A 19,316-nucleotide genomic window follows, 5' to 3' on the forward strand; every position below is an offset into this window, starting at 1 on the left:
CTGAGTTGAACACTCACTGAAGAACGGGATCATAAACATTATGGAATGCGGACTCCTATAGCTGTTGTGTCTATGTTGGCACTATACAAGAGATGTGTTGTGTTCTAACCCTAACCCTAACCCAGTCTACCTTCAGTAGTCCAACTCGAGTCCTTCACCAGTTAACCCTCTCCATCTCCCCTTCCCATGTGTCCCCAGCACTATTAGGCCCCTATATTTTCTTTTATTTCTTTTTTATTACTACTCGATCTTTTCAGTTTGTAAAGCGTCTTTGAGTGTCTAGAAAAGCGCTATATAAGTCAATTATAAGTCTGTTTATTTGACTCTCTCTCAAAGCCATTTTGAATTTGCTTTATTATCTGGGTCTGTTGACATGCAGTAGCATGGAATAATCAGAACCTTCTAGATAGAACCTCTATTTAACAGTGATTATGATGTCACAAAGAACTATGATCACATTTCTCTCAAATTAAAAAGCCTGTCACCGGAACTATCAGTGACATTCGGTCTGCAACAGCCAACACACCTTTACCTTCAGTATCTATCGATATCTTTTGACGATATAACCTCATAGAACTTTGGATACATTTGAAAAGCAAAATGAATAGGAACAATAGATTTCAAGACAACTTTACACATCGGACTGATCATTCTGGTAAGTACTGATTTGAAGAAAAAGGATGTATAACATCTCAACATGTGAAGATGTTTGAAATTCAGTCATAGTAGTTGTGTAGATTGAGAGATCAGAGAAGGTCTACATTCAACATGTAACTTGTAATATGATGCTGTTTGTATTCTCTTAGATGCATCGTCTCCTGGCTTCAGAGACAGATCCCCCCTGAGAGGGACCCCCTGGACAACCAGAGGGAATGAAGTAGGGAGGGAGTTTGGGTTCTATGCTCCTCCTCCACTCATCGTATTATCTGACGACGACGATGATGATGATGATGATGTGGTGCCAGAACACATACTGGTATTGGACAGTGAGGATGAAGAGCAGCAGAGCCAGGGGAGCAATGCCTCATGTCCAATTGGGGTGCTGGACAGTGACAGTAGTAGTAGTGACAACGACTCAGTTCACATTATTGATGACTTTGAGGAGGAGGAGGAAGAAGAGGAGGAGGAGGAGGAGGAGGTTCACATATTCCATGAGCTCTCCTCTGGGCCTGGACTTGAAGGAACCTGGAACCTTCACAATGGCTGTGGAGACACCAGGTCCACCAACCCTGTGGGAGACAGGTCCTACCCTGGAGGATCCTGCCACCCTCAGGGAGACAGAGCCCATGCTGAGGCCGAGCGGCTAGCTAGGCAGTGGCGCTGCCTCATATGCATGAACATGGAAAACAGAGATCAACATTTCCACCAAGACCACCTTGTCTCCCCAGCCATTGCGGGGCCCTCAGCCCAAGCCCAATGGCCTGTCAGCCCAATGGTCGGACTTGAGGGGGAGGTGGCCAGGAACGTGATAAGGATTGCCGTTAGAGAGGAACATAATAACGACATAAGGGCTGAGGAACAGAGACAGAGAAACCCTGCAGCCCCATATAATGACGAGCGACCTACAGAAGCTTTGGAAAGGTCCCTGGTTCCCCTACCTGAGGGCGCCAGAGTGCCCGACTGGGTGCATGCACCTCAGGCTCCAAGGGTGTCTAGGAAAAGAAAAAGACACCCTGACAGCTGCCCGTCAGAGGGAACGTCTCAGAAGAGACAAAGAAGGTCTGGGGAAAATGACAGTGACAGCTACAGTGACAGCTACAGTGACAGCTACAGTGACAGCTACAGTGAAAGCTACAGTGACAGAGACAGCGACAGCGACAGCGACAGCGACAGCTACAGCGACAGCTACAGTGACAGCAACAGCGACAGCTACAGTGACAGCTACAGTGACAGCGACAGCGACAGCGACAGCAACAGCGACAGCTACAACGACAGCTACAGCGACAGCTACAGCGACAGCTACAGCGACAGCAACAGCGACAGCTACAGTGACAGCAACAGCGACAGCTACAGTGACAGCAACAGCGACAGCTACAGCGACAGCTACAGCGACAGCAACAGCGACAGCAACAGCGACAGCTACAGCGACAGCTACAGCGACAGCTACAGCGACAGCAACAGCGACAGCTACAGCGACAGCAACAGCGACAGCTACAGTGACAGCAACAGCGAGAGCAACAGTGACAGCTACAGTGACAGCTACAGTGACAGCTACAGTGACAGCTACAGCGACAGCGACTAGTTCTTTCATGTTTGTTCCTCCATTTGCATTTCAATTAAAGGATGAATTGATTACATCTATTCCGATGTATCCTAGTATTCTTTATTTTGTATTGACTTGAAATTAATTGTATTCAGTTCATCCATACTGAAATCCTGACACTGAATAGCATAGGCCTACTTTAGATGCACCCAAGCTTTCCACAGAAGGTTCTGAATGGAACTCAAAAGGGTTCAACGTGGAACCCAAAAGGGTTCTTCAAAGGGTTACCCAATACGATAACAAACATTACCAATCTACCGATTGTAAAACTAAAGCTCGCTCGTAGGAACAACCTCAGAATACAGTTGTCACTTTTATTCATGAAGAAAAGCATCCGATGTTAACAACAAAAATAACGATTCTTAAATTAGAAGTACAAATCTGATTAATATAAGACTCTTAACAGGTCTAGCCTCTGGACTTCTGTACAAACAAACAACTATTCCATGAATGCCTGGCATTCCAAATACACTCACGCACGCACACACGCACACACGCACATGCACACACATAAGCATGACCGTTTTCAAGAGTTCATCTGAGTGGGGATGGGAGAGCATGTGGGGTTTCTTCACTGTTGAAAACCTCCCTTTCTCTCATGTATGCACGCACTCACACATGCACGCACACACACACACACACACTTCAAAACAACATCCTCATAACTCCAACTAATGTGGAGTGTATGATATAAAATCTGTAGAGATTAACCTCCTCACCTCTGTCTCCTGACTCATAAGCTCATTTGGTCAGAAAACCAACTTTGGCAGCAAAGCGGATAATACGAATATAGCTGGGTTTTCAAAGAAATATTTTAGAAGTGTGTGTGTTGTTAGCATGTTGCACATTGAGGCGTGTGTGTTTGTGTGGGAACACAAAGCTCCTCTGTTAGGCTCAGTAAAACTAGGGGAAAAGACTTCCCTTTAGAAACCCTCAAATCTGATATATATGATATATCTGATAAATCTGGAAAACAATTCATAGGCATAACACTTTCCTTCTGAAAGAAATGTGCCCATATATTAGATAGAGAATGTTTATCAAACGTTTAAAAACGCTACCTAAGGAGGAAGCTGCAGCTGTCACACATTCCACAGTCACATTCCACACTTAGGAGTGTAAAAGAAAAAAAGGAAAAAAAAGAAGTAACTAACGTTACTGTTACACAAGTACCTGACTGGGTTCAGTCTCCAGATGAAAGCAGTTTCTATCTACAGAACAGAATACGCCCCATTGGCACCATCCCCCACTTCCTTCCTCCAGTGACTTGTGTGACCTCCCACACAGCAGGGACGGACTCAGAGCAATGCTCCAGTGTTGCTGAAGTGCCATATAGCAGAAAGCCAGGCTAGGCTACACAGCCAAGCAGTAAGCAGTAGTAAGCAATAGCCTAATTCTAGGTATGGAATTCTAGATATATAATTCTAGAAAAGGTAGATAATGGTAGCTTCCATGTTGACCACCTTCTGGCTAGCCTGATTACCAGGAACACATTAGCTAGTATACATTCCCAGAAGAAATTCACTCACATTCCCTCCCTAGTGCACAAACACAGACACACACTCTCGCAAACACACATTACCATTAGAAATGGTGCCAAGTATAGGCTTGCACAGATGCATGCACGCATAGACAAGCACGCACGTGCGCGCACACACACACACACACACACACACACACACACACACACACACACACGCACCCAGCAGTAATGGCGCACACACACACAAACATACATGGACACCCACACATAGGCCTTCATTTCCTGCAAGGGATATTCCCAGGTCCCCACAGCATGGCATGCCGCACGTGTCTCCTTGGTGACAGTGGCCTAGCAACAAACAGTGAGATAGCAGGCATAATGTCTCAATGCTGCAGTGCTGATTATTATGGTCTGTTTATAGAAGCACAGAGGAGGTAGAGCTGACATCAGAACTGGCAACATATAACCACACAAATTATTATTTTTACAGTATTAACCTGTAATAACATGAACCAGAAAGGTGTGTCGTCTGATAATGATCATGTTTTCTAATATTATTTGTGGGTCAAGAGGCTTGGAGGGAGAGCATCAGTCCATCAACCTAAGAATAGGGCTACATTAATCACCTTAAGAGCGTCTACCCACTCACTCTGACTCTACTACTTATTACCATCATCAGCAATGCGCAGGAATAGAGGGAGGCTAATTATAGACACTCATGGTGCATGCTAAACCAGGAAAAGGCTTTTGTGTGTGTTTGACAGTGTGTGTGTGTGAGTGTGTGTGTGTGTGTGTGTGTGTGTGTGTGTGTGTGTGTGTGTGTGTGTGTGTGTGTGTGTGCGTGTGTGCGTGTGTGCGTGTGTGTGTGTGTGTGTGTGTGTGTGTGTGTGTGTGTGTGTGCATGACTTTGTCTTAGTCTGACCATCTGGTTGTTATTCTGCTCCTCTAAGCAGGTGATAGGTCAAGTAGCCATGTGCTTGTCTCTTACTGGCTATTGGTAATCCGTGTCTTCTGGAAGTCTGCCTTACTGACAGTTGAATGACCTCTCTGAACGGTGAACACCTGGTTCACATAATGTCACACATATATGTGATGTTGGACGGTGGTTTTGTGACTGATTTTTGGCCCCACATTTCTTCCAGAGGGAATCAAGGCAGTCATTGACAGGAGAGAGTCGGTACGCCTGGTTTCACACAGCTTATCTACTCGCTGACTGTGAAACAGTGACGCCTCTGTGCTCTAACAATTTACGGTGCCTATTTCCTCCTTCCCTAGAAGTCGTTACTGATGTTCAACTATAGAAATAGAATGAGCGGAACAAACGTGGCCATTCAAATCAACATTCCATGGTGGGTTTGTCGGCGGCCATTTGTTTGTGTAAAAAGGATTTACTTGACAGCTTTATTGACGACCAAATCACCTCAACTGACATCGGAATGTTCAGTCAGATGCTTCGTTGCTATGGTGCGGCCTCTGAATCTTTAGCTTCTCACTGTGTTCTACAAATGCAGCAATAATGATTACCATGGCAATGACACAAGAGATTACAACTCCATGTCAGCCATCTTTTGGTGTACCAGCCAAATTGCCATGGGCTGAGGGACCATTTCCGTTCTACTCATTCTATTTCTATACGTTCAACTATGCTACATCCTAGAGGTAATCCCTGATGTCATCAAGGAGGGGAAGAAGAGAGGAAGATAGGAACAATGCATTTATTTTAACGTTGTTTATATCAGCCCAATAGAGCTCTCAGATCTTCTGACGCTTTTCTCTGTGTACCACATGTATAAAAGAAGAGATTTGGTGAGGCTGCATTCTCATTTTATGCACCCAGATTGTGGAATGCACTGCCAGTTTACATTAGGGATGCAACCTCAGCAAACATGCTCAAGTCAAGACTAAAAACCCATCTTTCTAATATTGCCTTTAAATGACTACATAATTAAATGATGATTATAGAATGATTGTAGCACTTTGAGCTGCAACGTTGGCAGGAAAAGCACTATACAAATAAAAAGTTATTGTTATTATATATTACATATCTGAGTAAACTCAGCCATCCATGATCCTAGTTGAGACCCCTCCCCCCCCCCTAAACACACTCACACACAAATAATTCCTCATTCCATTCCATTCTCAACTGACACACACTGAGAGAGAGAGAGAGAGAGAGAGAGAGAGAGAGAGAGAGAGAGAGAGAGGGAGAGCAAGAGAGAGATAGATAGATAGAGAGAGAGAGAGAGAGAGAGAGAGAGAGAGAGAGAGAGAGAGAGAGAGAGAGAGAGGAAGAGGAAGAGGAAGAGATTCCTATCCCTGGTAGTGTTTATAGTGATGTGTTTGAGCCAGATGTGTTAACCTCAGAGTCAGGCTCTGAGGGGGGAGGGAGGCCAGCCCTGACTAGAGTGAGTTCCTGGGGAAACTCCTTCCACTGGATTAAAGCTAAACATGCTTAAGCCCTGAAGTTCTGTGTTTGACACCATTTCTTATGTGATTCCATGCATTACAATGAGCCCGTACAATGGAGATTCTCCATGGAAGACAAGTCTAAGGCCTTAACCTTTGCACTACTGATGTTTACAATATTACCGTTGCACATACTGTATATTGCACATTGCACATACCTCTTTTATATAGCCTCTTTTTTACATCTGTACATTACATATTGTACATAAGCTACCATAGCTGTACATTGCTCATAACTGTATATATCTCTAAAGTACTCTGCAATGACGATAAAGTTGAATCTAATCTAATTATTTATTAAGTTATTTTTTCTGAGTGGGGCAGTCCCACTCATATTTTTTCATTTTATTTGACAGATACAATGAAGATTTAGACAGGAAGGATGGGTGAGAGAGAGAGGAGGGATGACATGCAGGACATGTCCCCGGCCAGAATCGAACCGGGGACCCTGCGGTTACATGGTCAGCGCTTAACCCACTATGCCACCTAAGAGCCCCTAATCTAATCTAATCTCAACCCAATAGGCTTAGGGTTGCCATGTCGGTCTTATCATCCACACGGTTACACCCAATAGGGGTGCGGTTGACATGTTGGCCAGAGGTTGCCATGTTGGTCAGAGGTTGCCATGTTGGCCAGCTCGCTCTCACCTTGTAGAAAAAGTTGGAGCGGCCCACGGCACCGATCTTGCCGATGTGGTTCATGAAGCAGAGGTTCCCCTCGGTGGAGCCGTACAGCTCACACATCCGCACCTCCCCGAAGCGCCGGTGAAACTCACGCCACACGTCCTGCCGCAGCCCGTTACCCACACCCATGTGCACCTTGTGGTCCTTCTCTCCTATGACCTGATGGGAGATGTAGTCAATGGCGTGTTAGTTTGACATGAGCAGAGTCGAGTACTGTAATTTACATCAACCAACAAAACAACCTGGGGGTAGTTGTATAAATAAAGGTTTAATATATATTTTTTATAATAATAAAACATTTTAAAATATTGTATTATATATTAAAATAATAATAATAATAATAATAATATATTACATATATTTTTATATTATATATATATATAAATTGTAGATTAAGTCTTGAATGTTTCCTGTTTTTAACATGGATATGCCTCTTAGAACACAACTTTTATCTCAATGGGACTCCTGGGTAAAACAAACGTCTAATTATTAGACTCTAATACATAGAACATACTGCGATAACTCATTATGTATTTCATTTAAGAGGGGGATTCATTATTATTTAAGGATTTTGTTTCAATAGAGCAGACCAAAGTTGAGTTGCACAGACCAAATAAACGGTTCACAAGTAACTTCACTTGTTAGAAGTCATCAATGGGCGATGCAAAGGAAGTCAGATACTATGATGCAATCCACCACCTTGACTGGGGAACCTGGAATTCCTGCTCACATTGACATGCAAACACACTGGTTTACCCGCCCTGTTTCAGATACTGTGTGTGTGTGTGTGTGTGTGCGCGCGTGTTCGTGTGTGTGTGTGTGTGTTTGTGTTTGTGTGCGTGTGTCCTGACAAAGAGAGCCAGTCAACCAGCACATTCTGAAGCCTGTGTATGAGCCTCTGAAGTATCTGTGACAGTGATTTTCTGTGGTAGCTGTCCCCTACCCTGCCCATTTAACTCATCCTCTGTGTGTGTGTGTGTGTGTGTGTGTGTGTGTGTGTGTGTGTGTGTGCTTGCCTTTTTTTGTTTGTGCTCAACTGTCCTTTGTGTAGTTGTGAATGACTGATTTTATGGGTTTCTTTCTGTGTATGCAGAATGTCTGTGTTTGTGCACACGTGATGAGCATGTGTATCCATGTGTGTGAGCACATACAGAATGTGTGTATGTACACATCGGGGTTACAGTTAATGATTTTCCAAATGCTTACTTCTGTACACACATATTGAGTTTGAGTGTGCGAGTGTGTGTGTGTGTGTGTGTGTGTGTGTGTGTGTGTGTGTGTGCGTCCTCGTATTGAATGTGTAAACTTTTTCCCATCAGTGGAGGGTCCTGTGTGCCACTGCCAGCTTTCCACCCTCTTGCATAACCTCATCGGAGAGAGAGGACGAGAGGAGAGAGAGAGGATGAGGAGAGATAGAGAGAGGAGGAGAAGGACGGAGACATGGGACAAAGAGTTCTTTGAGCTCTGTGCACTTGTCAGCCCTAGCCATGGGAGGAGACCACTTTCTCCTGATAGACTGTGTGTGTGTGTGTGTGTGTGTGTGTGTGTGTGTGTGTGTGTGTGTGTGTGTGTACGCACGCATGCACACATACCCATGAAAAGACGAACACCTAAACAAAAGCCCCTCTTATCCCTCTGCCATGAAAATGCAACACAATCAGGACAATCTGTTCTGAAGCCTGCCTCATCTGGGGGACGCCGCGACAGACCAGGACTCCCGACTCGTAAGTTTAATTGTTGGAACAAAATCAAATACCGTAGTTTCTTGATAAACATTCCCTCACTTGGTTATGGTGCAGCGAGAATTAGTGTTTTAATTTGGGAAAATCCAGATCTGGTGATATTCTACATTGACCTAGAAAAACCTGACATGGGTCACCTGATGAAATGAACATCAATGTTGCAATCAAACCCAAACCTGTGGTATTTCCAGCACCATGCTCCAACCAGTCAGGCACAAAAGACCAGAATGTCTCCACTCATCTCCATAAAGAATGACACATACACAGTGGAACTAAAAGGGGAGGTGGAGGTTGAATGAGGGGAAATATGTTGGGCTGAGAGTATGATAGAGACAGGTCGATGTTAAAGGGATGATTTAGATCTAGATTCCTTTCATGTTCAGGCCCTGTTTTAAATCTATTTTCTGTGAAAAAACTAGACACAAACTTTACACGGACTCGCGTCAAGGGGTTGCAAGTAATCTGTCCTCTCAGAACAAAATCTTTCTGAGCAAGAGAAAGAGAACCATTGGTAATTAAGAGTAGAGAACCGTTGATAATTGGTTAATTGGGTTTTGATGATGATGATGATGATGATGATTACCGTGGGCTGGTTACAGAGGTATCGACAGACCTCCCCGATGTACTGGAAGATGGTGATGTCATACTTCCTACAGTCGTTCCAGAACTGCGAGGCAGAGAACTTCTTCTTCAAAACACAGGTAGCACCTGAACGGGAAATAGAACAACAGCTGATATATCATAGAGAAATATCTTATGCTACTGTATCATATACGTATATATTCTGTTTTGTTCTATTCTAATATTTTCTGTTCTATTCCATTACAGAGTTGGATGGATTGGATCAAATTTATTCTACAGTTCTATCTCCCAGGCATCTATCTACCAGGCCATCTCAAGTGGTTAATGAATGCTTAACAAATTCTTTATGAAGTGCTCTGGGGAGTGGAACCAGAGATGCTAGGTTCAACAGGTTCATTGTCTGCCTGCACAATGATGACTTGTTGGGACAGAACTCAAAAGCTTCTTTCGACGGATTAACTCCATCCTCTCCTCCAATAAACGGACAGGTGGAAGGTGGAAACTAGGACAAGAGGCTACTTGAGGTTTCAGAACTCCAGAACACACATAGCCAGTTCCAGAAGGGAGCACAGGGTTCAAACATCATTCACTGATAGACATCCTGAGGTAAAAAGTAACAAGTGTTGGGTTCTTGCTCTTCCCCGCTGAGTCAATACAACGTTACTACAATGTTGGTACAGAGGGAGACAGGGAGGAATGGACTGTTCAGAGACTGGGAGGTCGATGATGTCCTGGATTTCCAAGGATTTTAGTTGCGAGGACATTGCACTGTCTAACTTTTGCTGTTAGTTGGAATTAATGTGCAACAGTCAAACAAAGCCTATAGGTCTGACATCACTGGCGCTTCCCATATCACAGTACTGCCAGAGACTCCTTCCGCTCACCATTTTGATTACAGTTACGTAGATACAAATCCCATACAAACCCCCTTCTTTACGTATCTAAAACCTACTCACGTTACACAAATCATTCCCAATCAGCAACACTGAGGATTCATTATGTTATCAACCACAAAAGGCCCACATCCTCCATTGAGAGGACCTCACCACAATAACATTATAACAGTCTGATTGAATGGTCTAATAACGTTAAAACATTCTTCTTCATCTGAGAGCACTAATTGAGGAGAGACTAGGAGATCCGATGATGTCATTTAATGCTTTAAAGTGAGAGGGGGGGGGGGGCAGAGAGAGAGAATAAAGAAAAGAAAGAAAGACAGAAAGAAAGAAAGAGGGGGGGTGAAAGATAGAGAGAGAGAGCGAACAAGAAACAAGGACAGCAAGAACGAGCGCGCACGAGAGAGAGATAATGAATAATGATTATACGGTGGAGCAAGAAAACCAACTAACAGCTTCTATTATGGATGTGATCAGCATTCATAACTAGCGAGCAAACAATAGTCTGTTTGATCCCTGGTCACAGAGCATGATTGAGGCCTAGGCCCCTTCCCCTCCTTACTGTATATATTTAAATATATTGACTGTGGAGTCTGGACCCTATGTGTCTCTTGAGGCCATGTTTGGAGTTGTTTGATTTAGGTCCCAGCCACACGAAACTACGCTATCAGTTAATTACGGATCGAACCAAAGGTTTCTCTATGTGAGTCAGCTGTTGATGGACAACTGAGATGACAAGGGTCTGCCAGTGTCTGTTTCTGCAGCTTTTTACTGACAAAAAAGTTCAGTGCTGAGGGTGAGGGTAAAGTTGCCCAAATTGTCAACATTCTAGAGGCCAAAGGGTGACTTGATTCACCAAAAATGCATAAAATATGATGCTTCATTTTGTAGCCAATCAAAATATTGTTACTAGGTGTATGCCACATAGAACACTTGGCGCTCTAGGTGGTGAGTGTTCCGGAATTCTTTGGCAGTGATTGAGATAGTACTGCTAGCCACAACTCTTAAAAAAGTTCCATCACAATTCAAGCAGCTCTTTTCGTGAATAGTTTACCCTTTCCAGCTCAACAACTGTGTAGTGCCCTACCCAGCTCTATGGTGCCTCCTATACCAATCATGGAGGCCGCGCTGTGGTAGAGGGGTAGGGTGGTGTAGATGACATCATCACTGGTGCCCCCATATGCCCATAACCCTGCTGCACCCTTCAGGGACTGCAGGTGGGTGATCACTGCAGCCTTTGGAAGACCTGAAACAACAACAGAACAACCATCATCATGGAACATTAGGTAGACCTGAAACAGCATCAGAACAGCCATCAGAGAACGTTAGGTAGACCTATAACATCAGAACAACCATCAGAGAACGTTAGGTAGATCTACAACATCAGAACAACCATCAGAGAATGTTAGGTAGGCCTGGAACACAAATTATAACTACCATCAGACCTGCAACAAACATTACAACAACTATCCGCTCTTAGAGCAATATACTAAATATATATACTGTAGGTCCATATACTATGATATTGTAGTGGCTTCAAACAATTAGTAACCACCGTCCAGGCAAGGCTGGGTTTTGACGCACATCCAAATATTCAAACCAACAAAATCCAGTCCAGGTATAATTGCAACAAAAATATGGATTTATTCTCCTTTAAATATAAACATAAATTCACAGTTCCAATAGCATCCAATAGAAAATAGAAAAATAACAAAATAACAAAATATAATTCCAATGCGGTCTCACTTTCTATAGTGTCTTTCCTTACGTTCTCCTTGAGTTTGTCAGACTCTCCTTGTGTGAGTTGTGTGTGCTTTCCTTCAGTTGTGTGTGTGCCTCCTTGTGTGTGTCTCCTTGTGTGGTCAAAAAAGTATTCCCTTACCCAAGCCTGCCAAGACTTCCTGTCTGCTAGCCTCACTTCCTGCTATTTAAATAATTTCCCTGACACAGTTCAGACCAATGGGCACCAGGGGGGAACCATCATACAACATATTCTAATAGTTCATGCAGTCATTCATATTTCATACAATCATCATGATTATTACTCAATAGCATTCAATAATATGCATTTGGCTATGATATATATACAGTATACTGTAGGTCCATATACAATGGGGTATGGACTGTAGGTCCATATACCCCCCCCCCAAGGTGTTGATTTTGGAGCCGGGCCTGAAATCAAAGTAGGGTAAGGTTCTGTGTTCTTCAGTCCATCGACCCCCTCAATCGATTCTGAAACTGGACTTTTCACCCAGACTCAACAGACGAACAGCTCCACTATAAACAACACTAAGGCCCAATCCCATTTCACCCCTTGGCCCTCCGTTTTGCATGTTCACGTGCAGGGTAGGGCTGTCCCAATTCTTGTTTTCATGTAGGGTTAGGGCCTACATGAAAACAAGGGTTAGCCCTACAAACTGAGATTTCTAAGGACCAGACTCCGAAGAGAGCCACAACACTCCGTCTTATGAAATCCCAGAATGCCTTGTGAATCATCGGCACAATAGTGAAAACAGGAATAAGCAGGAAGAGAACTCCACACATGTAATTCTTTTCTTAATAAAGATTTTAACAAATATGATAACCATCGTATTATCTTAGTTTAATGTAATTTCAATGTATTATAGACCTTGTCTTTATAACGAGCATAACAAAAAAAAAAACTATTATGCCTATGTGTCTAGCAGCTGAGGTAGTAGCTGTGTGTCTAATGTTAGCTATCTAACGTTATGTTTTAAGGCTGATTTGTGCATGACAGTCCCATATTTTGAAATATTTCCATGTCACATTTCCCCCCTTTGATGGCATATGATACCCGAAATTTAACTAAAGTTCACGCGCGAAGTTGTTGCACTGTTGTCCTATACCAGTACAGACTGGCAGGGTATGAGCACGGGTTGCTAGCCTACAGAACGCCACTATTCTGTCATGAACTAGCCTGATAATTAAGCATTATTCTTTTTTATTTGATGACTTGTTTGATCGATTGATAGCGTGAAACTTAAGTTGTGAACGAATTGCGAGCGTTGATGCTTTTCTATGATACTACTGACGTATCAGGGTCTTGAAGGGTTATCCCATTTCATAAGGGAAGATTTTCAACCACTACCCCTTATGACTCTCTTCCGAAGGGCAAGCCGAAAAGCAAGTGGCACTCCAAAACGAGCGGTAAGGGGAAAAATGGATTGGGCCTAAATCACCATGTTCTTACTGTTGCCTCTGCATTTGTTCAGGGTATTCAGGATATGTTTCCTTTGGTTACAGTTGCCTGTGAGAGGGCTTTTTAATCATTTTAATCAAGAAGTCAGCAACACACTCACTGTCTATGCTTCTAGCCTAGCTATCCACACTAGCATACCACACTTTGATTGGCCAATACAACCTTTAAATCGTTAATGGTACTTATGGTATGGTTCTGTACTGTATGGATTTCACCAAGCAGTGCCTCACCTGTGGATTCTTCATTCACAGGACTAAATAATAATATAAATATAAACTATAGGAAATAAATAATTTCTTATTTCACATGCATCATTTTATAGTCCTTATCTTATCTTTCTGTAAATACAGAAACATTTTATTACCATGTCATCATTCACTTAGCTGGGCGACCTTAGCGAGGTGTCCTGGCTAACTGACAGTTAACAGGGGAAGCTCCATGAGAACATCATAGTAAACTACGGTTAGGGACTGGCTCTGTGACTAACTCGGTCATGGAACTCTCCAGTCCAGTCCTCAGAGGCTGCTCCTGTCCTGGTTTTCATTCTCACCTTCAAATCAGAGACCTGACGGTAAGAATTAACACAGCTAACTTAGTTAGACCTGAGAAACCAGTTAGTTACCACCAGATACCGCTACTGAGGACAGGCTTACGGTACATAGTATTAATGTGTAGACATTCATATGTCAAGCTTGGTAGCCTTCAGGGAGGTAATTGCCCACAGGCCAGGGGATATAGGCTGGCTAACCCTAACATGTCATAAACATGTAAGAAACATACATAAACTTGTAATAAAGGTATAATAGAACTTACCAGTGGTTCCTGAGGTGAATATAGGGTAGCAGCCTTGAGGGAGGTAGCTGCTCTCAGGGCAAGTGGTGGTCTAACATGTTATTAACATGTAATAAACACTTAAGAGTGTAATAGCCTTACCCGTGGTTCCTGAGGTGAATATGTAGAGCGTAGCAGCCTTGAGGGAGGTAGCTGCTCTTAGGGATGGGTGTACAGGCTTGACGGAGGCTGTCTGAATCTTGTCCAGCAGGGTCTGGACCTCAGTACGGGAGCTCTGGTTCCTCATGGCCCAGACACTGATGCTGTCCTCCTGCAGTCTGGGCAAGATTTCCTCCAGGGAGTCCACCAGGTCTGAGGGAGGACGGATGGAAGAATGAAGGGTTCAAAAGAGGGTAATAAACTCTGGTTGTAGTGTAGACAGATTATCATTAGCATATCATCAAATGCATATATTATCATTATTAAGACAGGATGTGTCCTCCAATAATATCAACAGTCAGAGCGGGGAGAGCCCGCATTAGAACTTTGCATCCTTTGAAACATATGGTGGGGATGTAAGGATCTTGTAACTTCGCAAACAATAGCAGCATTACAATAGTTTATAGTTTATGTTCAACTGGAAAAGGTAGTGAGCGCAGATTTTCGTGTTTTGACTTCGCTGGGAGTTCGTTAAAAATGCCTTTGCACCAAAGAACCGTGGAGCCACGGCGTGTGAGCTAATGTCAAAACAATTTACATATCAACGTTTACATATATTATTATGGTGAAACCGTAAGCCTATAATATACAAATACATAGTAATATGTCTACATATCACATCAGCCAAAGTAGTGATCAATATAATTCTACATTGATTGATCATTGTATGACAGCAAACATCATCCAATGCAGAACATATAACAGGATATCCTCACTTGTCAGTAAAAACACACTGAGGACCCTATCAGGAGCTCTCATTCAATGTCACTTCGACTATGCCGTAACATCATGGTACTATAGAACCACAAAGGCCCAAAAAACAAGACTCCAGACAGCCCAAAATAAACTGGTTAGGCTTCTGCTAGGCCTCAACCCTAGGACACATCTAACCGCTGCTCATTTTTTTAGCCTTGATTGGCTACGAGTAGTTGACAGAGTGCAGCAGCTTGCACTGGGCCTGGTCTTCAAGATACGCTACACCACAAAGACACCCAAGTACCTGTCAACATACTTCCAAAAAGTGAACAACGTCCACACATACAATACCAGAGGAAGCTCCACGAACCACGTTCAACCGCGTTGCACCACAAACAAGGGGTTAAACTCGTTTGCAAACTATGCAGTAAAAATGTGGAACGCCCTTCCTATAATCTTAAAGGAGTGCAAAACACTGCCCACCTTCAAAACCACTCTCAAAAAACATTTACAGGAGGCTGCAATCCGTAACTGGACCCTCTAAATCAAAAATCAAATTAAAAGATTATTGTACATATTATATGTCTGTCCCCCTGCCCGAACTACCCACTGTACATACTTTGTGTTTTGTCCCCCGCCCCCACCTGTGGTGTATGTCCCCACCTGTCCTACCCGCTGTACATACCTTATGTTTTGTTGTATTGTTCTTCCCATGTTGGATGTATGTTTATCTTGTAGATAGTACTAGTTATTTGTCTGTATTATCTTGTAGATAGTACTAGTTTTTTTTTGTCTGTCTTACATGTAACGATGAATTGAGAATCAAGGACCCCAATTGAAATAAGCCAGTGGCTTTCTTGGGTTTTTATCCTGTTAGTTGACCTTGTATGTAATATGTACTTTCATGTACCTACTTCTGCAAATCTTCTAATAAAGTTTTCAATCAATCAATCAAAAACAGGCTTCCGAAGTTTGCGACCATCCACCACGATGAAACCCCCGTTTTACCCCGGCGAGTGACCGACCCTCCAGGGCAGCCTGCTCACACACCGCGGCTACACGGTTCTTTGGTGGAAAGGCATTTTTAATGAACTCCCAGTGTTGCTGTAGTTTAGTAAAGCATAATGAGTCTTAGGTTGGGCGTGAAGTTGCAGAGAGGTTGGCTCAGAAGATATATATATTTACTAATTTAATTAGTCTGAATGTGATTTCTCAGGTAGGTATTGAGCTGCATGTAGTAATCAGGGATGGGCAGACGCAGGACTTTGTACACTAAAGTCTGTTGACAGATTAAACACAACCCTCCTAAGGGCTGAACTCTGGAGAGGCTGGTGGAGTCAGAAATCGGAGAGTGATGACACCATTGTGCCATTTGTTTGTATGCTAGCCTATTGCTCATTCTGTTCCATGCATCGTAATGAGCCCATCCTCGGATTTCTACCTCCAACAGCCTCCACTGGCTGAACTCCTGTATGGGTCCACTGGGGGTCATGGATTGAGTGTATAAAGGAGGCAGGTAAACATGAACTTTGCCTTAGATGAAAGCAGCTATGACACAGACATTTCACAATGTAAATATATACCACTATATAGTTTTTCTGACATCAGACACAATCAGACACAAGGCATGGTGAGTTTTTCTGACCATCATCCCCTTGACTCAACCCAACAGAGCTCTGGTAAAGCCATAGCCAGAGATACAGTGAACCCTCTGGTAGTTGCAGTGTTGCATGCCTCCTGGAGGCTATTCTAGACCCATGTTTGTGTTCACAGTGAACTGTCATCTCTCAGTCAATTATAACCAATCAGCACAGAGACACATGACTCCATGGCGACGAGCTGAGCTATATACAAGCCAGAAAAACAAACAAACATTCCCATTAAATTCACTATGAATGCCCCAGAGGAGATGCCAAATGGTATGTGGGGCAGTTAAAGACGAGGGGGATTTGAGTCGCATGGGTCCGGATCTCTAGGAGCTGCAGGAGCCTACTACTATGACTACTGTTGTCATATCAACGATGCTATACTGTACATGTTTGGCATTACAACGACAGAGCTGGCTGGAGAACACACAGATCTGGGAGCCAGGCTAACATTTGAGTGTGCTTGGAGACACATTGGAGAAAGGGTGTTTAGAGCGAACACCTCAGAAATAGTTGTCCACACTGTACAGTAGTACTGAACAGAATAGTGCACTAGTCCTTCATTTCCTTAAATAGGGGCCTATGATGATCAGCCATAATAACAAATGATGGCATGTATTGTCATATTATATACTACGTCATAAACGATTAGGGAAATCTATAAGGTGATTAAGAGCACATTGAGTGATGGTTAAGTGATGTTTGTTGTATGGTGTTTCTGTCATTCACACAGGATGGGGGTGTTCCTATGGGGGTGTCCATCTCCACAGGAGGGAGCCAGATGTGAGCTGGTGACTGGAGGGTTGCTGGTCTCATATCTAAGGTGCCTACCTGTTGTGCCCTTGAGGCCCTTGAGGCCCTTAACCCCTAACTGCTCCAAGGGCCCCTGACGATGGTTGACACTGTGCCCGGAGACTAAGCTCTATTCTCCCTGGGCTATGTGCATTGTGCATGTGTTGTCACTAAGCTTGTTAAGCCCTGTGACTGCATGGCCCTGCATGATATTGACATAATGAGCTTGTTGACAAAGGGTAAGTAGTAGAGGTCCATGCCAAAACCAATCACCAGTAGATACACCACTTCTCAGAAAAGGACTTCCAATCATCATCATCGTCGTTTTTGGAGCGTGCATAAGGCCTACACAATATGATGCTATGCTGCTTGTGGTTTCACAACACTACACACATTCTGTAAAAAAAAATATAATAATATACAGATATTCTTCCTGGGAGCCTGGGTGGAGTGACAGATGGGAGGGGCATACTCAGGCTTTCAAAACATGTTATTCTTACTAGGGAGAACAACCAATGGAATTGTTGCTTGAGTCCCTATTAAAACATATCACAAGCAATATCGAAAACATGAAACATGTCGAAATGTGGGGAAGCATGTTCATTACCTAATAATAATAATAATAATAATCATTACCTAATAATAATAATAACACTAATTACTAACTTTTGTTTATTATTATTATTATTATTATTATTATTATCTAACGATGATATGTACCTTTTTACTTGTATAAATGCTATGTTCACAATTGTATGCTCTCGAAAAATCCAATAAACAAAGATTGATGATTATCTAGCGATAATACAACAGAGATTATAGGTTATATCTGGCGGTGTTTACCTGCTCCCACGACCAGAGTTTTAGCCCCGCAGCAGTTGAAACAATGTAACAATGATCTTGACTTAATGTTGGTATTCAGGAAAGCCACAGAACATCCAAGTTTACTCAACCCGAACCAGACACAAACGAAGTCGGGTTCGTTGTTCATCAGAAGCGCAACGGAGTCTCCTTTCTTCAAGGCTCCCTGCTCCAGGAAAACGTTCGCCACCCTGTTGCTGCGTTCATCTATGTCCCGATAAGTGTACGTTATCCCTTCATAAATAAGAAACGCTTTGTTGGGGATCCGCTCAGCCTGTATGACAAATCTGTCCATGACCGTTACCACTTTGGAAGTCAGTTTGTACATCTCAATCCTCGCCCCGTATCGGATGACTCTTAATAAATAAACCAGGTCTTTCCAGAAGTAAGGGAAACATTGTTTCTGAAGGACGTGCAAGGAGAAAATACCCGCCAGGAGAGCTGTCCACCACCCCAGGGACAAAAAAAACATCACGTTTGCTCCAAGTCAGTTCCTTTGAATATACTCAGGAAAAGAACAAGATAAAAGGAAAAGAAAGGACTGGACAGGTCAGGCAAGGATGCTGTTGGAGTCAGGACTGCCGTGACAAGTGCATGTTCATCAAAAGATGCCGATAACGTGAGGATAAGAGCGCCGTGACTGAGTATACTTCTTCCTTGCCGTATTTATGAAGCGCTCATGGAACCATGTGACTCTTGCTGTAGGCTACTGACCCTGAAAGTGGGAGTGTTTTTTTACGAGCGTGTTTCTCCTTGTCTTCGTGCGTGTGTCTGTGATTGTGCGTGTGTTGTGTGCGTTTGTGCGGGTATGCCTAGCCCTAGAACAAGGTCTGATTCCGTCCCTTTTAATGCAAAGTCTAGGAGAATCAGCTTCCTCATTTGGCCCTGATATTTAAAAATAAAAATAAAAAATAAATTAAAAATAAAAATATTTGGCAATGGTCTCAATTATTTCGTTTTGAATGAGATTTTATGTGTAGGCTATTTAGCGTTTTC

At 43.1% G+C, this 19,316-nt stretch overlaps 1 protein-coding gene across 2 annotated transcripts in view; it reads right to left on the reverse strand.

Annotated features, from left to right (window-relative positions):
- slc27a6 (solute carrier family 27 member 6) overlaps positions 1 to 18,946 on the reverse strand; it is a 28,004-nt gene extending 9,058 nt beyond the window's left edge. For both annotated transcript variants that reach the window (XR_013937420.1, XM_080529913.1), the window contains exons 1-5: positions 18,303 to 18,946; positions 14,269 to 14,478; positions 11,203 to 11,361; positions 9,221 to 9,345; positions 6,860 to 7,054 (exon numbers count right to left, since the gene is read on the reverse strand). Coding sequence is in view for 1 of the 2 variants with exons in the window: in XM_080529913.1 (XP_080386039.1) it covers positions 6,860 to 7,054; positions 9,221 to 9,345; positions 11,203 to 11,361; positions 14,269 to 14,478; positions 18,303 to 18,792 (1,179 nt within the window). In the remaining variant the exon portion in view is untranslated. The remainder of the gene's footprint in view (positions 1 to 6,859; positions 7,055 to 9,220; positions 9,346 to 11,202; positions 11,362 to 14,268; positions 14,479 to 18,302) is intronic.
- Between the last annotated feature and the right edge of the window lie 370 nt (positions 18,947 to 19,316).

This window comes from Nansenia antarctica (assembly GCF_963989245.1).
Source record: "Nansenia antarctica genome assembly, chromosome: 4".
NCBI classification, from domain to species: domain Eukaryota; kingdom Metazoa; phylum Chordata; class Actinopteri; order Argentiniformes; family Microstomatidae; genus Nansenia; species Nansenia antarctica.